At 40.4% G+C, this 18732-nt stretch overlaps 1 protein-coding gene across 1 annotated transcript; it reads left to right on the top strand.

The window, feature by feature from the left end:
* Positions 1-2171: 2171 nt before the first annotated feature.
* LOC307088366 (uncharacterized protein) lies at positions 2172-13085 on the top strand. The gene is made up of 8 exons (XM_079754224.1): positions 2172-2276; positions 2422-2760; positions 3753-3803; positions 9607-9699; positions 9801-9829; positions 10699-10752; positions 10956-11045; positions 12106-13085. Exons 1-8 carry the CDS (start codon positions 2252-2254, stop codon positions 12196-12198), a joined length of 774 nt encoding a protein of 257 aa, XP_079610350.1. The 5' UTR covers positions 2172-2251; the 3' UTR covers positions 12199-13085.
* Positions 13086-18732: the final 5647 nt, after the last annotated feature.

The raw sequence follows: 18732 nt of genomic DNA, 5'->3' as shown, positions 1-18732 counted from the left end.
AATGCTGAGACAGAGGGGACTGGTTCCATGGTGCAGCCTGGGAGCCACGGACCACAGCAGCGCGTCTACAGACGGTTTGGTTGAGAGGCCGGATCTGCTGCATCATTTCTAAACGCCACATAGCTTCAACCATGTTACTCTTTAGTCATTCTAGCAGCTGCCTTCATCCAAAGTGAGGAAGAGTGAATTCAGATACATTATTAAGGAGCAGGTAGGGATATACGCTTCTTGCAGTTTGACATTGGGGGTCAAACCCAGACCCTTTTGCCCAGAACCTAGTCTAGTGATTAGGACTCCATAATCACAGACTATCTTGTATTCTAGCGTCCTATTATTTGTCTACAGAAATTATTTTCATTTTTTCTCTATAATTACATACATATCCCTGCATGTTTTTAATGAATCTGAAACCGTAAATCGACAAATTTTTATTGTGCTTTCCTAACCTACAGCTGCTCAAGGTGCTTCACAATAGTGGGCCACATTCAGCCATTCATACAATACACTACTACATACACTACCTGCTCCTTAATACATTCATGTCAACCATGCAAGGGAACAGCCAAATGGTCTTGGAGCAGTTAGGGTTGGGTCAGGTGTCTTGTTCAGGGAGACCTCATCACTTAGCCTGGAGGAGCAAACCAGCAACCTTCGAGTCTCCATAGGACCTACCTCCTGAGCTGCTATCGCCCTTGAATGAAACTCTTAAAGGTCCCATGGCATGCCACCAGGTGTGGTGTGATTAGCCGCTACAAGCCATTTTGGAAATCTAACCCTTATGACATCAAAGGTGGGCGTGTCCACCTAGATGTGTGACGGATAGATGAGCAACTTTGGTACAGTCCACTGGGTAGGCTGGTAGTCTGATCTATCCAGCACACATCTAAGTGGACATGCCCACCTGTGACGTCATAAGGGGCAGATTTCCAAAACGCCCTGTAATGGCTAATCACACCACACCTGGTGGCATGCCATGGGACCTTTAACACAAACTCTTCCTGTGTTGCAGCTGGGCTGCGACAGCACCACCGTCCCAGGGGTTAGAGTTGGGAGTCGGGTCAGGGCTGGGTACAGCGTTACCCCTGATGGGCAAAATGACCAAAGGTCTTCAGATTAGTATGTGATGAAGCAAAGCCAGCAGCAGCAAACAGCAGTAGAAATTATGAATCTATAAAAATATAGAAAACGGTCAATTATCAATATTTACCTTCAGGTCTACAAACTTTTTTTTTTATCAATAATTTATGAATGCTTTTTCATCAAGTAAATTACAATCAAGACCCAGAACAACGTGCAATCTACGATTGAGCTTGGTCTGGCAATAGCCAGGCTAGCATATTTTATGAAAATGCTACTATCTAGACAGCCTTTAGAGGGCGCCATAAACTAAACTGATGGAGAATGTGAAAAGGTAGGCCTAGAACTGTTTTTATTAAACATCCATGGCTACAGTAAGCTACACCTTATCAAATGGATGTTAAGTTTAAAGTGTGTAAATGTGTTTAAAGTAAGGGGTACGAATCTGAGGTTTTAGCTCATGCTTTTTTATTTTTTGAGTTGCTTTGTTCTACATGACCCCTTCTTCTGTTTTGGCATTATGTCGAGTGAGTACAGTGTGTGGTGGTGGCTTTATATTAAAGATCTCTGTAGGGAAAGGCCTGTGTTAACGTTGATTTGAGAAAGCTGCTTTCTACTTAGGTTTGAGATTAGCAATCTCCTGTTTACCACTTCCACATTTTAAACACAGTGAAAATAATACAACAGGCCTGCTCATCACCATTGTGCATTATGTTATCATTTGGTAATGACATTGAACTGATATTCAATAAATATGTTCAACAAAAATAGACGATACAACTTGAAATGGTTTGAGATCAGAGGCAAAGCCTTTCACATGTGGGCTACTTCCTATGCTATTAAGCGCTAGCAAAGGTAAACCATCGTATTTTTCTATCACTGATGAGATGCCATTGTAAAAAAATAGGAAATACTATTATTTGCCATCTACAAAATTGACTTTACAATATGTTTTAACACTCCATGACTGTACCAAATAATCTCTTGTGTGAAAAAAGAGAAGAGTAAAGAGGTTGGAGGTTTGAGGAAGTGAGAGAACAGGCGCTATAAGAAGCCTTCCTCTCTTTGACTGATGACTCTCTTTGAGTCATCAGTCAGTCACACAGACAGACAGACAGACAGACAGACAGACAGACAGACAGACAGACAACAAACGACAAATACAGAGACAGATATGGTGTTTTTTTTGTCAAACAAAGGTAAGGAAAACTTTAAATATACAAGATAATTAAAACTAGGGAAGTTATCAGTGGGTATTTGTGTTTGATGGCCCTAAAGTTATTTATCAAATGAAAAGGTGCATAGTCCGCTTATCATTACATAACTGATTGTTCTCTCTCACAGATATCCTTCCAATCAATGACACATGTGATAAAGCTCTCTCCTCACATCGTGGAAGAACAGAGTTCAGAGCTGGAGACTGTGTCTCTCTATCATGTGATGGGGCTCCGAGTAACTGTTCCAATATTACCTGGCTGTTTAGCAATCATAAAACTTCTGTACCATTGTTTGAAAAAGGGGAGTGGAAGTCTAAATGCAACCAAAAAGAAAGACTACATGTTACAAAGGAGTGTTCTCTGGAGGTAAAGCATCTGAGAGAGGAAGATGAAGGTCAATACACCTGCAGATCCTTTCCATCAGCAGGAACGGTTGATCATGCAATGCATCAACTAGAGCTAATGAGTGAGTATTTATATTCTTATGTACTAACCTTAATTCACACTTTTGGGTTAAAACTCTTCCATGCGAACGATATGACCTGTGTTGTGTTTCAATTATTAATATTTGAATGTAGGGACCTCTGATTGAGTTTTGAGAATCCTGTTTGACTATGAGATTAACTTTTATCAGTTTAAATAGATGTCTTTTTCACTTTCGACATTTTCTTACATTATTTTACTTCTTAAGTTTTTATGGTCTTAGTCTCAAGCCTCATGGTCTTCAGTTATTCATCAGTAAAATATCTGGCCCACAGACACACCACCAGGACAAAACCCTCCACCCTGTTATAAAAGGATAGATTTGAAGCTGGTTTAGTTGTTGAAAAAGAGTGATTAGGATAGTTTCTAATACCATATTTCTCTTTTCTTTCCCATTGGATATATCAGCTATATTACAGTGGACATTTTCCTACGTTATTTTATTCCTTAAATTCTAATATATGTATGTTTAGTAATTCCATGTTGGTCTTTGTTCTGTCTTATCTTTTAATCCACATGGAGCAGCAAGCACAAACAGACCAACCACAACCACAGTGAAAGCTATTTCATCTCTTGTCTTGTGGAGCCATGTTTCAAAATGGTGTCTTTATCTATCATGTAACTCTGAGGACTTGGTGGATGAATCAATGAGTGCATGCCAGCATTAGGAACATGACAATCTCTGACATTATCACCACCAAAGTAGGATGAGAACATCCCAAAATCTGCACTTATAACTGTAGACATATCTTATTTTTTGTTTTTTTGTTTTGTGTTTAGTTAAATTTTAGACATCAACTTCAGTTATAAATCAGAAAAATATCTGGTCCACAATCACACACATCAGCAGGACAAAACTCTCATCCCTTGTCTCAAATGTTTTTTTTAAACATATTCGTTGGAAAGAGTTATTGTGATGGTTTACTAATTCCATGTTTCTCTTTGTTTTGTCATTGCTTTTGCCACATGGAGTAGCAACCACAACTTGCACAAGCACATCAGAACCAACCACTACCACAGTGAAAGGTATTTCATCTCTATCGTGTGGAGCATGTTTCAAAATGGTGTCTAATCTATCATGTAACTCTGAGGACTTGTAGCATCAAGTTATGTCTTCTAACTATCTAACAATCAGCACAACCAATACTAGTAAACAGTGGCGGTTCTAGACAATTTTACTAGGGGGGCCAAAGAGGGGCCGGTGTTCAACCAGAGGGGCACAAAAAAAAGGCACAAAATGATATTTAAAGAATTTTATTTAAAAAATTTATTTTATTTTCAAATCAGTAAAATACAAAGAAAACTTCCCTGTATGGCCCAATAAAACAAACCAGCTCAACTGTACTGCATGGCTTTTTAACTTAACCACTCAATTTATGGAGCTCATGCCCTAAATCCTGAAGCTAAAGGAGGTAGGGCCGTAGAAAAATGAAAAATACAGTACAGGGTACAAATACAGTGTTTCAATTCAATGTGAACAAACCTCCAGGGTACAACAAAGGGTATAAAAATGTGACATTACCTATTAATGTAAACACTACACTACAACAACAGGATACGGCGGTTGTGCTGTCTGGCAAAACGGTCCACAAATGCATCCAGATCCAGAGCCTTGGCCCTTCTGGACTCTATGCTCAGGACACCAAGATCACTGAGTCTCATGTCAGTAGTGGTGGACCGCAGGAAGGTTTTGATCAGTTTCAGTGTGGAGAAACTGCGTTCGCAAGAGGCTGAGCTTACAGGAAGGGTTACGGCAATCTTGCACAGTCTAAAGAGTTCAAAGAAAACTTCCCTGTATGGCTCAATAAAACAAACCAGCTCAACTGTATTGCATGGCTTTGTAATTTCACCACTCTGTATTTTTCTGTCCAAAACTCTCTTAAATTGATGGAGCTCATGCCCTAAATCATCAATGTCTGCATTGTACAAACGGCCAAATGAAAAAACATTTGTCTCCTTTAAAAAGGCATCACTCTGGGGGTTGAGAGACTGTATGCTTGTCATGAGCTCACAGTTGGTATTGGAGAAACGTCTGTTCAACTCCTTGAGCATGCTGTCAATTACAGGATAGAAAAATGATGTGCAAAACATAGCTTTGTCACGTTCTACCTCCCTCTGACCAACAGTGCTTAGTGTGCAGTAGCCACTGAGCCTAGTGCTCAGCATTGTCTGACGTTTTGCCACTGATGGTGCAGAATCACAGTGCTCACAAATAGTCAATGCTTCATCCCACAACTTATCAAAGAAAGACTCCTGCCTGTGGTCTTTCAATGTCTGGACTAAAGCATTTACCAAGTCAACAGCTCTAGCCAGATCAACAGTTTGTGACTGTAACATGTCAGACAGTAGTTTTGTCTCCCCAAACAACTGACTAAGAGTGACAAGGTGCACAACAAATTGTAGGTCAATTTGAGGCAGAAGACCTCGGGCCTCAACAGTTCTTTCACCGTGGCGTTCTTGAGCAATCTGTTGCAGTAGTCGTTTAAGGGCAGGTAGAGTGTCAATTATGTTGCGTAGTGCTAGAAATCGGCATGCCCAACGTGTGTCGCTTAAACGTTGCAACTCTCTTGTTTTGCCATACATTTCTTTTTGGAGAGACAGCCATTTTGGGTGCACATATGAGCCAGAGGTAAAAATATAAGGCTCTGTAACAAAGAAAAAAACTCCTCTGTTTCTGGGACATTTTTGACTACATCAACTAACACTAAATTGAGACAGTGTGCACTACAATGAATGTAGAAGGCAAATTTAGCCTGTTCTTTGATCCTTGCCTGAACCCCTGAATGTTTACCGCTCATAACGGCAGCGCCATCGTATGCTTGGCCTACAAGGTTATTTTTGTAGTTCAGGCCGTAACTTTCCAGTAAGTTCACTATTTTTCCAGTTAGGCTTGCTGCATCTAACCTCTCTGCAGATTCAAAATGGAGAAAACTCTCCTTAATGGCCCCATTGTAATAGTACCTGAGTGTGAAAGAAATCTGTTCACTTTTTGAAACATCCTTTGTTTCATCTGCCATGATGCTGAAAACCTCACTGTTCTTCACTTCTTCTATGATTTCAGAACGAACCATTTCTGCCAAACAACCCAAAACCTCATTCTGGATGACCTTGCTTGTGTACTTTGCATTGTTAATAGAAGTTAATCTTCTCTTAACAAGTGGGTCGTGGTTAGCAACTGTGCTAAGAATTTCCCTAAAGTTTCCTTTGTTATTGGACTCTTCAGATTCATCATGCCCTCTTTGTGCTATGTTTTGTGTAGCTGTAAGTAACAGCACTTCCCCAATTGTTTTAATGTATGCCCGATTTTCTTGTACTTGTTTAGTGTGTTCTTTGTTAAGGATATCTGCTAGTGTTGCATCATTTTTAACAGCACTTTGATAATCCCGCCATGCTATCATCGCACACTTGTGTCGCTCAGACTTTGCATGAACTGAAAACCCTGCCTTTCTCATAGTTGCATTTTTCCAGTTTCTAAACCCAGGGGTTGAAACAAAAACAGTGTCAGGGGCCTTTGGTGTGCTAAAATGTCTACATGCATAGCAATATGTAGAGTCCATTATGACAGAATACTCAAGCCATGGATGAAGAGTATACCAGTTTTGCCTGAAGCACCGTCTTCTGTCCCCCATCAAAGTGGTTGGGAATATATTCAAGTTCGGCTGTACTGGTGCATCATTCTTGGACTTGCTGATATCTGTAGAAAGATGTACAGTAAACATAGAGCACAACTACAACATTTATTTACTTACGCATGTATATCTGCATGTAGTTCAAGTTTGTGCCATATTGGCACAAATTGAATTTACAGCAGAAAGCATAATTTTAAGGATACACAGTAGACCTACAATGAAATTGTAATTGCACTACTTTGCAAACAGAAATAACCTTCTTCATCACAAACCTGCAGTACTTGATCCACATGGATTTACTTGCTGTACCTCTGGCTGTTTCTCTCTCTGTCTCTGTATGTTTTCTTCCTCCTCACCCTCTTCTTCATCCTTCTCACTCTCTGAAATTTCCCTCTCTGTGTCAGAGCCCTCACGTTCATCACATGCCCTCTCTCCAACCTCCTCCGACTCTCCCTCTTCCTGCTCCTCAGCTCTCTCAATACCTTGACTTGTTTCTCTCACTGCTGTTTCTTTCACTTTTTTGTTTACTGGGGCAAAAAAGGATGCTATATTCTTTCCTCGTTTCATGATAGCTGCTATTAGAAGAAAAAATCGTAGGGGCATGCATTACACTTCGTTGCATAACCATCTCTCCCTACTTAACACGGGAAGATCAACAAGAACAACAAGTCACATAAAAGATTAAATCTTTTTGCTTACCTTCGACTTTTGCAACAGGAGAAATCGTAGCTCCTTTCTTTCTCCAGGAGTATTTGCTGAGCTCGCATTCACCGAGCAGCAGCAACACAGTGTTTGGGTGCGCCGTTTGGGTGCGCAGCTCGAATTTACCCGTGTAGAACGTGCAGCAACAATGTTTGGGTGCGCCGTTTGGGTGCGCAGCTCGAATTTACCCGTGTAGAATGTTGCGTCGCATTAGTTCCGCTTTTGGCACTCGCGTGTAAAATCATAATCAATTCATAATTGTTTTATTTGGTCAGCACGGTGGGGCCACAGGGGGGGCCAGGGACATGTCCACAGGGGCACGGGCACGGGCCCCCGTGGGCCCCCGTGTAGAACCGCCATTGCTAGTAAACCATCACCTGCCTGTTTCACAGAAACACAGAGCTGGCCAGAGATGTACTTTATTAACCACAACAACATGTCTGCAGGGCCATGAGTCAGGCTGGATACACACTCTGCATCAAGCGATGGCTGAGTTGATGAATGTTTTGATATAGTTAAGAGGTTTTGAGTTATCATAGTTTAGGCCTGCAACTAACGATTATTTTAATAATCGATTAACCGGTCGATTATTTTTTCGATTTATCGATGAATCGGATAAAAAAAGAAACATTTGTAATTGCCGCATCTTTATTCAAAAACTGAACATTACTTCAAATTCACAGTGCAGACTGAAGTGTAAATACTCCAGGTTATTGCTCCAACGTCCCGGAACTATTAAAAGTAATATTAAATGATAAAAAAAATACAAAAACCTAACTGAGATACCACAAAAAAAACATACAATGTATGATATACATTTATATATATACAGTATATAAGGGATGGCCATGGTTAACCGATAAGATCTTTAACCGTTAAATACTAACGGTTAAAAAGGTTGAATCATCTTAATTTCTCTCAGATGACAGGAGATCATTAATTTTCTTGATATTGATACCATTTTCTAGACTCCTTAACGATCCAAGTCTTTATTGATTCCACTATTGATACTTTTCTATTATTTTGTTGAAATAGAACTTGTATTATTGCTTCAATTTATGATAAGATGATTATAGCTCAAGATAGGACGTTAAACTGGTCAGAATTCCATCTTTACTATCTATTTTATATTGCTGGGAAAAAGTTTTCGCCAAAATCTCAAAAAAAGGAATTTTGTATTGCATTTGAACACATCAATCATATTACTGAGCCGACCTGACACATCACATTTGACACTATTTGCTAGCTTACTAGCTCTATATCCTGCCGATTTTAACATGGATTTAAAAACTGGATTTATTACTATTTTCAACTGACGGGACTTTCTACACCGTCCGGTTGTGTGATTAGTACCGCTGCTTTGAATGACTGTTGATGCACGCGCCCGACTCCGATCCCGTCTGCACACCGTCTGCAGCAGCAGCAGCAGACAGAGTTTTCGGTTGGACTAGACGGATACTGAGTTGAAGGGAGTTTTTTTTAACCCAAAGACAGTGAAGGTACAACAACATCACCACAAACCGATGGTGAGAAGAATACCATTTCAAAATGTTTTTAATTAATCTGTAGATTTAGATCGCGTAAATCATCAACATATGTGTTGTAACGGTCCGACAATCACCACAGCCAACCCTATGAAACCATCACACTTCCTACTTCAGGTTCACAGGAGCACAGAGCTGGCCAGTGATGTAGGCCTGCTTCATTAACCATTGCAGCATGTCTGCAAACTAGTTTGGGTGGGATGTAGCCTGGGAACAAGACGAATCTGAGCTCATGTTTTATTTGCTATTTATATGCACAATTTGCATTTTCAAAAACCATAAGCACATCCCATCCAACGCCAACTACAGTGAAAGGTTTTTCATCTCTATCATGAGGAGCCATGTATCAAAATGGTGTCTTAATCTATCATGTAACTCTGAGGACTTAATAGTGGAAGTCAGTCAATTGGGTCACTTGCAGTTAGTGCTGCTATTTCTCTTGTCGTAGCCTATTATTTTGCTGTTAAAAAGAAGTGAGGCAGAATCTGCTTTAAAATACATGATTATGATTTCAATGGTTGCAACATGGAAATATTTTCCTACAGTAAAGAGGCTTTTCGTTTACGTTTTCACAACTTCATCAGCACACAAAATGCTTCCCCATACGCTGTGACAGAGATGAATGTCTGGCCGCATGTGAACTGATGGCCACGGCAACTCGTCTACAAATGCAACGGCTATAAGATAGATATTGATATTGAATCTGCATCATTTCTAAAGGACATGAACATACACATTTTCATAAAAGTGAAAATGTGGGGTTCAAACCAGGGTTCAAACCCAGAACCTTTTGGCTGGGAGTCAACCTGTATAAAAATTACAAATATTTTACATAGTATGTCTTTTTTCACCTATAGTCATTTTCTATGGTTTCCAACACAGGTGTAGGTTCTTACTTCATTTGAGATCCTGCCGACTATGAACGAGAGGAATGTAAACTCTTCCTGTGTTCAGGTGGATCAGGGTTAGCAGCAGGGGTAGCGCTGGGTACAGCGGTCCTGTTGATCGTGGGCCTGGTTCTCCTCATTCGCTGGCACAGAAGGAGAGGTGAGAGGAGACCATTGACACCATTGTGTTGTCACGTCTACATCTGTCTACACACCGTTTATATCACCATGGAAACGTTCACTGTGGCCTTCTCTTCACAGGAAACAAGAGGCCAAAGGTCACCACCATTGTGAGTTTAAAAGACAAAACTTAAACTATTTTGTTGAATAAGAAATAGCATTAAAGCCATCTAGCTCAATATTAGGGGAGCATTCCGAGGTTATAATGCTACACAACATAGCATTATAACTCAAGCTGGCCAAAGGCATGAGTGTTAATAATCGGACAATCGCTGACCACGAAATACAAAAATAAAAACGACTTCCCCTTACGCTTTGACACATGAAGTTCTGCAGCGTGGGAACCGCTGACCAAACAACACATCTGCAGCACGGCTATGTTGAGATGAAGAATCTGAATCATCTCTAAAGGACATGAACATACTTTTCAGCAGTTGAAACAACTGTTTCAATCCAAAGCGACTACGTTAATTAAGGGGTAGATAGGGTTATGGGCATCTTGTAGTTAGACATTGGGGTTAAAGTTTTGGAAGCTTTTGGATTGAAGTCACCACAATCACTAGACTATCCTGCAGGCCTACTCTATCATCCTGTTTATATAGAAAGACTGCTTATAATAAATTAAGGAAATGGTAAAAAGTAGCATTATTACAACATTATAGTTTACACAGCATCATGAACAGCATCATGACTGCAATATGCGTCAGTTATAACCACTGGGTCGTGTAAACCAGGGTTCTCAGCCTCTGGGTCGGTCCCCACTTGGGGTCGCCCGATCTTGAAATGGGGTCGCAGGAGATTAGGACTTCAATATCATAAATAGATGTTGATTGGGATAAACAATTGGCAGATGCACAAAGTGTGTTGGGGTCACAAAATGGTTCTGATCTAAAATTGTGGTCATTGGCCAAAAGCTGTTGGGGACACCACCACTGGTAACACCATCTGATGAGTAACTGGGTTCTTGTACTGGGTGCAGGGTCTGAACTCTATCAGGGACACCCCACCAGTCATAGGAGCCCTTCATGACCAGGTGAGACTTATTCATCCTCTCATCGCACGCACACACACACACACACGTCCTGCCTCAATTTATCCATATAATTATGACATGACATAAAGAAGCGGCATATATTAATAAGAATCAGGTGAAAGTAATTGAATTGAGCATACATACAAAATCTATGGAATATGAATCTATTGCGTTTAACTCAACAACTCCTGACCATGTCACAGCATCTCAGTGTGGACGGAGATCAGGGCGGAGGTCCAACATACGCCTCTATTGTCCTGCCTGAGGGACAGAGGAGCGTGGCTACAGCACAGGTAAACTGTCCGCTAGTGGAAGCCTACCACAAGAAGTCAATAATATTAGCAGCTGAAATAATGTCATTAGTTTAAAGCAGGGCTATTAAACCTCCTTAACAAGTGGGCCAAAAAGGAAAACCACTGGGGGTTCATGGGCCACACAGAGTAAAACTACGTCAATGAATCGCTACAAATAAATCGTACTTAAAGTAGTGTTAACTTAATATATATAGTACTACTACATGGAATAAACTTGTCAGACGCATTCCTTCTTTACTTCTAATCGTATCATTATAAAAGATTTTCTTCTCACATATTTTGGACATGTATGTAGAATTCAACAATGTTGCTTGAATCATCACAAAAGAGAACTACTGTACATATGAGACATTTTGAGCCAGTGAGTCAGTGAGAGAGATTGCCCTGCCTTATTTGCCTAGTTTGGCTCATCCTGAGACTCTCATGCAGCTTCTCATAGGTCATGGAGCAATGTGCCCTTGTTCTGATGGCATTCATATGAGAAAAGCTAGATTCACACGTATCAGTTGAGCCAAACATTGTCAGAATAAGTGATGCCAGTTCCTTATTGCTGGGTACTGATACTGGCTAGTATCACCGGCTACACATGGAAACCTGATTTGCATGCAACTATTTTTCTCCTTTATTTTATTTATTTTTTGCATGCAACCTCTTGAAAGAGGAAAAAAATGAAGAGGGGCTGTATTTGGCCCACGGGCCACTAGTTGAATAGGCCTGGTTTAAAGTATGCATTATCTTTTTGCCACATCATGTTACTACTCACATGTATGTTGCAGCATATGATATATACATAATCATATGCATAACTGTGTGACGGGAGCGCATATCTTATAACGCCACGACATATCACAGTGCATGGTGTCATTGTATCACGACTCTCCAACATGTGACATGGTACTATGTGGTGACCGGTCACCACATAGTACCATGTCCCAGCAGAGCACAGCACGTCATAGTGTGGGATATATCACAGTTATTCCATGTCATGATGCAAGACTTCACGACATTCCATGTAAAAGCATTCCATGTCACGCTATAGGTTGAGGACGATTCCAGCGATGCGGTGACCTACTCCTCAGTGAGGGCCTCTCCCAGATGTGGAGAGAAGGCTGGTGATGTGGACGTACACTAAGCCACCGTCAACAAACGGGGAAAATAACAAAACATCTGTAGATGAGTACTCGATGAAACAGAGCCAGCAGCAGCAGCCAGCAGTAGAAATTATGAATATATAAAAATATAAAAAACAGTTATTGACAATAATCAATATTTACCTTCAGGTGTAAACACATATTTTGGTCAACAATTGCTGAATGCTCTTTCACATGAGGGTTACAAGAGGGAAGTAAATAAATAAAAGTGAATTTTTTTACCATTAATTACCGGTAATTACAAGTTACCAAAGTTTATTAAAGTTAATCATAAATTGCATATATTTCCCGTCTTGTATCCATGAAGTAGGCTACTAGCACAAATCTTACTATAAAATATGAAAATGCTAGTATTTAGACAGCCTTTAGAGGATGCCATAGACTAAACTGATGGAGAATGTGAGGCCTAGAACTGTTCTTATCAAACATCCATGCTCACAGTGAGACCTCGTTAAAAGGAATGTTAATTTTACAGTGTGTTAATGTGTTTAAAGTGAGGGGTATGAATCTGAGGTTTTAGCTCATGCTTTTTTATTTTTGAGTTGCTTTGTTCTACATGCACCTTCATGACCTTCCTCTGTTTTGGCATTATGTCGAGTGAGTAAAGTGTGTGTGGTGGCTTTATATTAAAGATCTCTGTAAGGAAATGCCTGTGTTAACATTGACTTGAGAAACCTGCTTTCTGCTTAGGTTTGAGATGAGCAATTAAAAATGTATAATTTCCTGTTGTTTACCTGTCTACCACTTCCACATTTTAACACAATGAAAATAATACAATAGGCCTGCTCATCACCATTGTGCATTATGTTATCATTTTGTAATGACATTGAACTGATATTCAATAAATAATTAAGCGCTAGCAAAGGTAAACCATCATATTTCGTATCACTGATGAGATGCCATTACAAACAAAAAGGAAATGCTATTTTTTTGCTACACAATGTAGCATTATAACGCAAGGTGGCCACAGGCATGAGTGTTAATAATCTGACAATCGCTGACTGCGAGATACAAAAATAAAAGACTTCCCCTTGACACATGAAGGTCTGCAGCGTGGGAGCCACTGACCAAACAACACATCTGCAGATGCAACAGCTATGTTGAGATGAAGAATCTGAATAATTTCTAAAGGACAATGAACATGCTTTTCAGTCATTTAAACAGCTGTTTCAATCCAAAGCGACTAAGATAATTAAGGGGTAGGTAGGGATAGTGGCATCTTGTAGTTAGACATTGGAGTTAAAATCCAGAAGCTTTTGGCTTGAGTCACTATAATCACTGGACTATCTTGCAGGCCTACTCTATCGTCCTATTTATATAGAAAGTCTGCTTGTAACAAAAGAATATAACAAGTAGCATTATTACAACAATATAGTTTACAACAGCATCATGACTGTATTATAGCATCAGTTATAACCAGTAGGTTGTGTAAACCAGTGTTTTCAGTCTCTGGGTCGGTCCCCACTTAGCCTGGCTAGTGCCAGACCTCATCTCAATCTACATTGAGATGAGGTCTGAATCTCCATGAAATGTTCCTGGCTTGGCTCCTCTAATAAAATATAATTTTCCATATCATGAAATGTGTAAATTGTGGAACAAATGTTTTGGGTACAAGACTGTGTCCTGCCAGTCAACACCAGTTCATGTCTGTAAAGTATGGCTCAAAGAGGGAGCAGAAAGCAGCAGGAGTAGCTTTTAGGACAATGTTTGAGCGACTGTGATTTCTTGTATGGGTAATAGCCTACTATAGTCTGTTTATGCCTGTTTAATTCTCTGTTCGTACACAGTTGTACCCATTACATTTATTTAACAAAGGAGGAAATACGTTGTAAAAAGGACATACCCTGCAAGGAACATTTCATGGAGATTCAGATTTAATTAAAAATATATATTTTGGTTCTAACAGGACCAGGACCAGGACCAGGATAGTCTGGTAAACTTAGCGATGCGGCTACCTGTGAAAACCTGAGGGCCAATCCCAGATGTGCTGGCGACACTGCAGACACGGGCGTCCATTTTGTCACCGTCCACCAACTGTCAAAATGACAAACGTCTGGACAACATGTGATGAAGCAGGGGGAAGCGGTCGGAGCTATAGCTTGTTGTTGTTGTATTCAGATGCATTATAACCGACTGAACAACCTTTGTTTCCCTTGGTCCTTAAACAAGCATTTAGGCCTACACAACAAGCAGTAGGTCTACACTCGGTAGTCCTTAACACCGGTTGGGCTGTACATACATGACATGACATTTAAACTCAATGAAAATAATGAAATAAATACAAAATCCATGAAGCAATAATTGCTAAATGCGTCTTCTCATAAATGTAAATGATGGGAACATGTTTTTCAAATGAGTTGATATGTTGTCCTTGACAGGACGCCAGAGACCAAACGGAATATATGAAAAATAATCAACGGACCAATGAACACAAAAGTTTGTAGCCAACCTTATTGGTGAGGTTAATTATATAATAATAGGACTATTTTAAAGCGCTTGCATTTAAAAGTTTTCTTGTTCTACCAAACACCATATTCTGTTATGCTTTAGATATATAGGCTACAAATGTAACTGAGATATATTTTCAACTGTGCAATAAAAATATTCTGATTTCTCCATTTTGCATTATGTTATAAGTTCATAATGAGATTTAACAGAAATATAAAGACCTGTTAAACTTTTAACCCATAGTCAATTATGCACTTGTCCAACAAAGCATTGACAACATTATGCATCTTATATTTGAAATGCTGATCACATGTCACTACAAACAACTCAGACATTTTATTATGTAACCAAATAAGACCATTTGCACAGTGGACACTCTGAGTGTATGAATTCCCAAAGTACTTTATCTTTCTGGACAGGCCGTTAGCCCCCTAGTAGCAGTATGACTGCACAACGCCACGCCAGAGGGACTCTAGGACACAGGTTTAGGTCCAAACCTGTGAACTACACGCATACTCAGAAACACTGAGAGGTTTTGAGTTATCATAGTTAAGCCAATGACAAAACCAAGGTCATTATGAGGAACATGTGACCAGGGCCATACCACCAAATTCTGGGCCCTATATACAAGAGGTCCTGATTGCCCCCCCCCCCCCCCCTCGGGTTTCCCATACCAGCCCCCTGCGCAGAGTTGTTGATGGGACGGACGGACAGACGGACGGGGGCCCTCTGCCTTGGGCCCCCTCAAGCCTGTCCACCTTACACCCTCAGTCCATCGGCCCTGCATGTGACACTGCTGACCCGGGAATGTGTTCTAACAGTCTGACAATCTCTCACTGCATCACCAACAAAGTTTTCCCATATTCTTCCGCATGCAAAATTACTTGCTTGCACAAAACCGAATTTAAATTCTGGCCATGTCTGACCCGACTTAGAGCCACTAACCACAGCAAAGCATATTTGAAAGTGTTGCAACATAATCTGCATAATTTATAAATGGAAGATAACTATATACATCTCTATTTAGTCACTTAAGCTGATGCTTTAGTCAAGATGTACTAACAATGAATTCAGACACTCGTCATTAAGGAGCAGGTAGGGGTTAGGGGCAGCTCGCTCAAGCACTCCATGACAGTCTGGCTGTGGAGTGTGAACATTTGGGGTTGGAACCCAGAACCTCTTTATCTGTGAGTCAAACACCTTAACAAGTAGTTGAAGACTAATTCCATGATTCTCTTTGTTCTGTCATTAATTGCAACAAGGATCGGCTATTAACAGCACAGCAGCAAGGCCCTCAACTTCACCACCAACCGATGGTGAGAAGAACACCATTTCAAAATGGTGTTCTTTCTTAATCTGTGGATTTAGGTCACGTAAATCATCAACATATGTGTTATAACGGTCCGACAATCCCCACAGCCAACCCTATGAAACCATCACACTTCCTACTTCAGGTTCACAGGAGCACAGAGCTGGCCAGTGATGTAGGCCTGCTTCAATAACCATTGCAGCATGTCTGCAAACTAGTTTGGGTGGGATGTAGCCTTAGAACAAGACAAATTTGAGCTCATGTTTTGTTTGATATTTAAATATGCACATCCCAAACAACCTCAACTACAGTGAAAGGTATTTCTTCTCTATCTTGAGTAGCCATGTTTCAAAATGGTGTCTTTATCTATATTTACTTTCAGTTGCTGCGCTTTGATGCACCAACTGCATTAAAATAGATGATTATCTTTTTAATGGTTTTTAAATATTTTCCTATTTTCTAGTTGTAATGTTATATTTGAATTAGAAAAAGTGAGCTGTATATATTTCAATCTATTGACTCATAGTGGCCATAAAATGCTTGCTAATGATCTGATGATCTAAAACAACGTTTTCAAAACTTCATCAGCACACAAAATACTTCCCCATGCGCTGTGACAGAGCTGACTGTCTGGCCGGATGTGAACCGATGGCCACAGCAGCACGTCTGCAAATGCAACGGCTGTGAGATATCGAATCTGCCTCATTTCTAAAGGACATGTTTTTACAAAAGTGAAAATGTGGGGTTCAAATTGGGGTTCAAACGCAGAACCTTTTGGCTTGGTATCAAGCTCTATAAAAACTAGGATAATATTCTGGATTCATCAAATATTTTACTGTCTGTTTAACCTTTAGTCATTTTCTATGGTTTCCAACATGAGTCCATGTCCACCCTTGCAGGTTCTTCATTCATCTGAGATACTGCTGACTATGAACGAGAGGAAGGTAAACTCTTTGGATCTGGGTTGCAGGTGGATCTGGGTTAATAGCATGGGTAGCGCTGAGCATTCTGTGGTTATAATGCTACACCCCGTAGCATTATAACTCAAGGTGGCCACAGGCATGAGTGTTAATAATCTGACGATCGCTGAGATACAAAAATAAAAATGACTTCCCCTTACGCTTTGACATATGAAGGTCTGCAGCGTGGGAGCCACTGACCAAACAACACATCTGCAGATGCAACAGCTATATTGAGATGAAGAATCGGAATAATTTCTAAAGGACGTGAACCTACTTTTCAGCCATTTTAGCAGCTGTTTCAATCCCAAGTGACTAAGATAATTAAGGGGTAGGTAGGGATATTGGCATCTTGTAGCATCTTGTATTGACATTGGGGTTAAAATCCAGAAGTCACTATAATCACTGGACTATCTTGCAGGCCTACTATATCATCCTATATATATATATAGAAAGTCTGCTTATAACAAAGTAGTAATGCTAACAAGTAGCATTATTACAACAATATAGTTTACAACCGCATCATAACTGCAATATAGCTTCAGTTATAACCACTGGGTCGTGTAAACCAGGGTTTTCAGCCTCAGTCCCGACTAGGGGTCGCGGGAGATGACTTATCTTTTATCCATTTTTTATAATAAAATCTCAAAAGTACACACCATATATTATTAATAATAATAATAATAATATTAATAATAATAATAGATAAAATTTATATAGTGCTTTTCCCAGTGCTCAAAGACTCTTCACAATCGCTTCATAAGCTAAATCATAAGAAAAAAGAAAAAAAAAGAAAAGCTAAACAAAAAAAACGTAAACAAAGCAAAAGTTTAAAGGTTAAAAGCAAGGGTGAAAAGGTGTGATTTAAGGGGAGTTTTGAAAGATGAAAGAGTGTTGGCATTGCGGATGTCGTTGGGGAGGGCAATCCAGAGGGTGGGGGCGGCTGCAGCAAAGGCTCTGTCACCCCAGGACCGGAGGTTGGTCCTGATGGGGTGCAGGAGGTTGGCATCAGTGGACCTGAGACAACGGGTAGGGGTATGGCGGTGGAGGAGGTCAGAGAGGGAGGGGGGCGCCAGGATGTTGAGGGCTTTGAAGGTGATGAGTAGTATTTAGAAATCAATCCGGTATTTGACGGGAAGCCAGTGGAGGTCTTGGAGGACAGGGGTGATGTGGTCTGAGCGGCGGGTGGATATGAGTTTTGAACATATTGCTGTTTATTAAGTAAGTGTTTTGATGAGCCGTATAGGAGGGAATTACAGTTATCAAGGCGGGATGAAATGAATGCGTGGACTAGAGTTTCGGGCGGCTGAGAGTGATAGGGAGGGACGGAGACGAGTGATGTTCCTGAGGTGGAAGAAGGCTGTTTTTGTAATCTGGTTTAAATGGGGGAGGAATGAGAGGGTGGGGTCAAGGATGATACCTAAATTGCGGATGTGAGTGGAGGGGGTGACAATGGAACCATCAATATTAAGTGAGAAGTCCTGGGTGGGGCGGGTGAGGGAGTTTGGGCCAATGATGAGGAATTCTGATTTATTGCAATTTATTTTACATAACCATGATCCAACTACTACAAGGTTTAACTTGGGAAAATTCACTGGGACTTCAATATCATAAACAGATGTTGATTGGGATTAACAATTAGCAGATGCAAAAAATGTGTTGGGGTCACAAAATGGTTCTGATCTAAAACTGTGGTCATTGGCCAAAAGCTGTTGGGGACCCCACCACTGGTAACACCAACTGATGAGTAACTGGGTTACTGTACTGGGTGCAGGGTCTGAACTCTATCAGGGACACCG

The sequence above is a fragment of the Pollachius pollachius genome (assembly GCF_949987615.1).
Source record: "Pollachius pollachius genome assembly, chromosome: 16".
Taxonomy (NCBI): Eukaryota; Metazoa; Chordata; class Actinopteri; order Gadiformes; family Gadidae; genus Pollachius; species Pollachius pollachius.
This window is presented reverse-complemented; position numbering and strand designations above follow the sequence as displayed.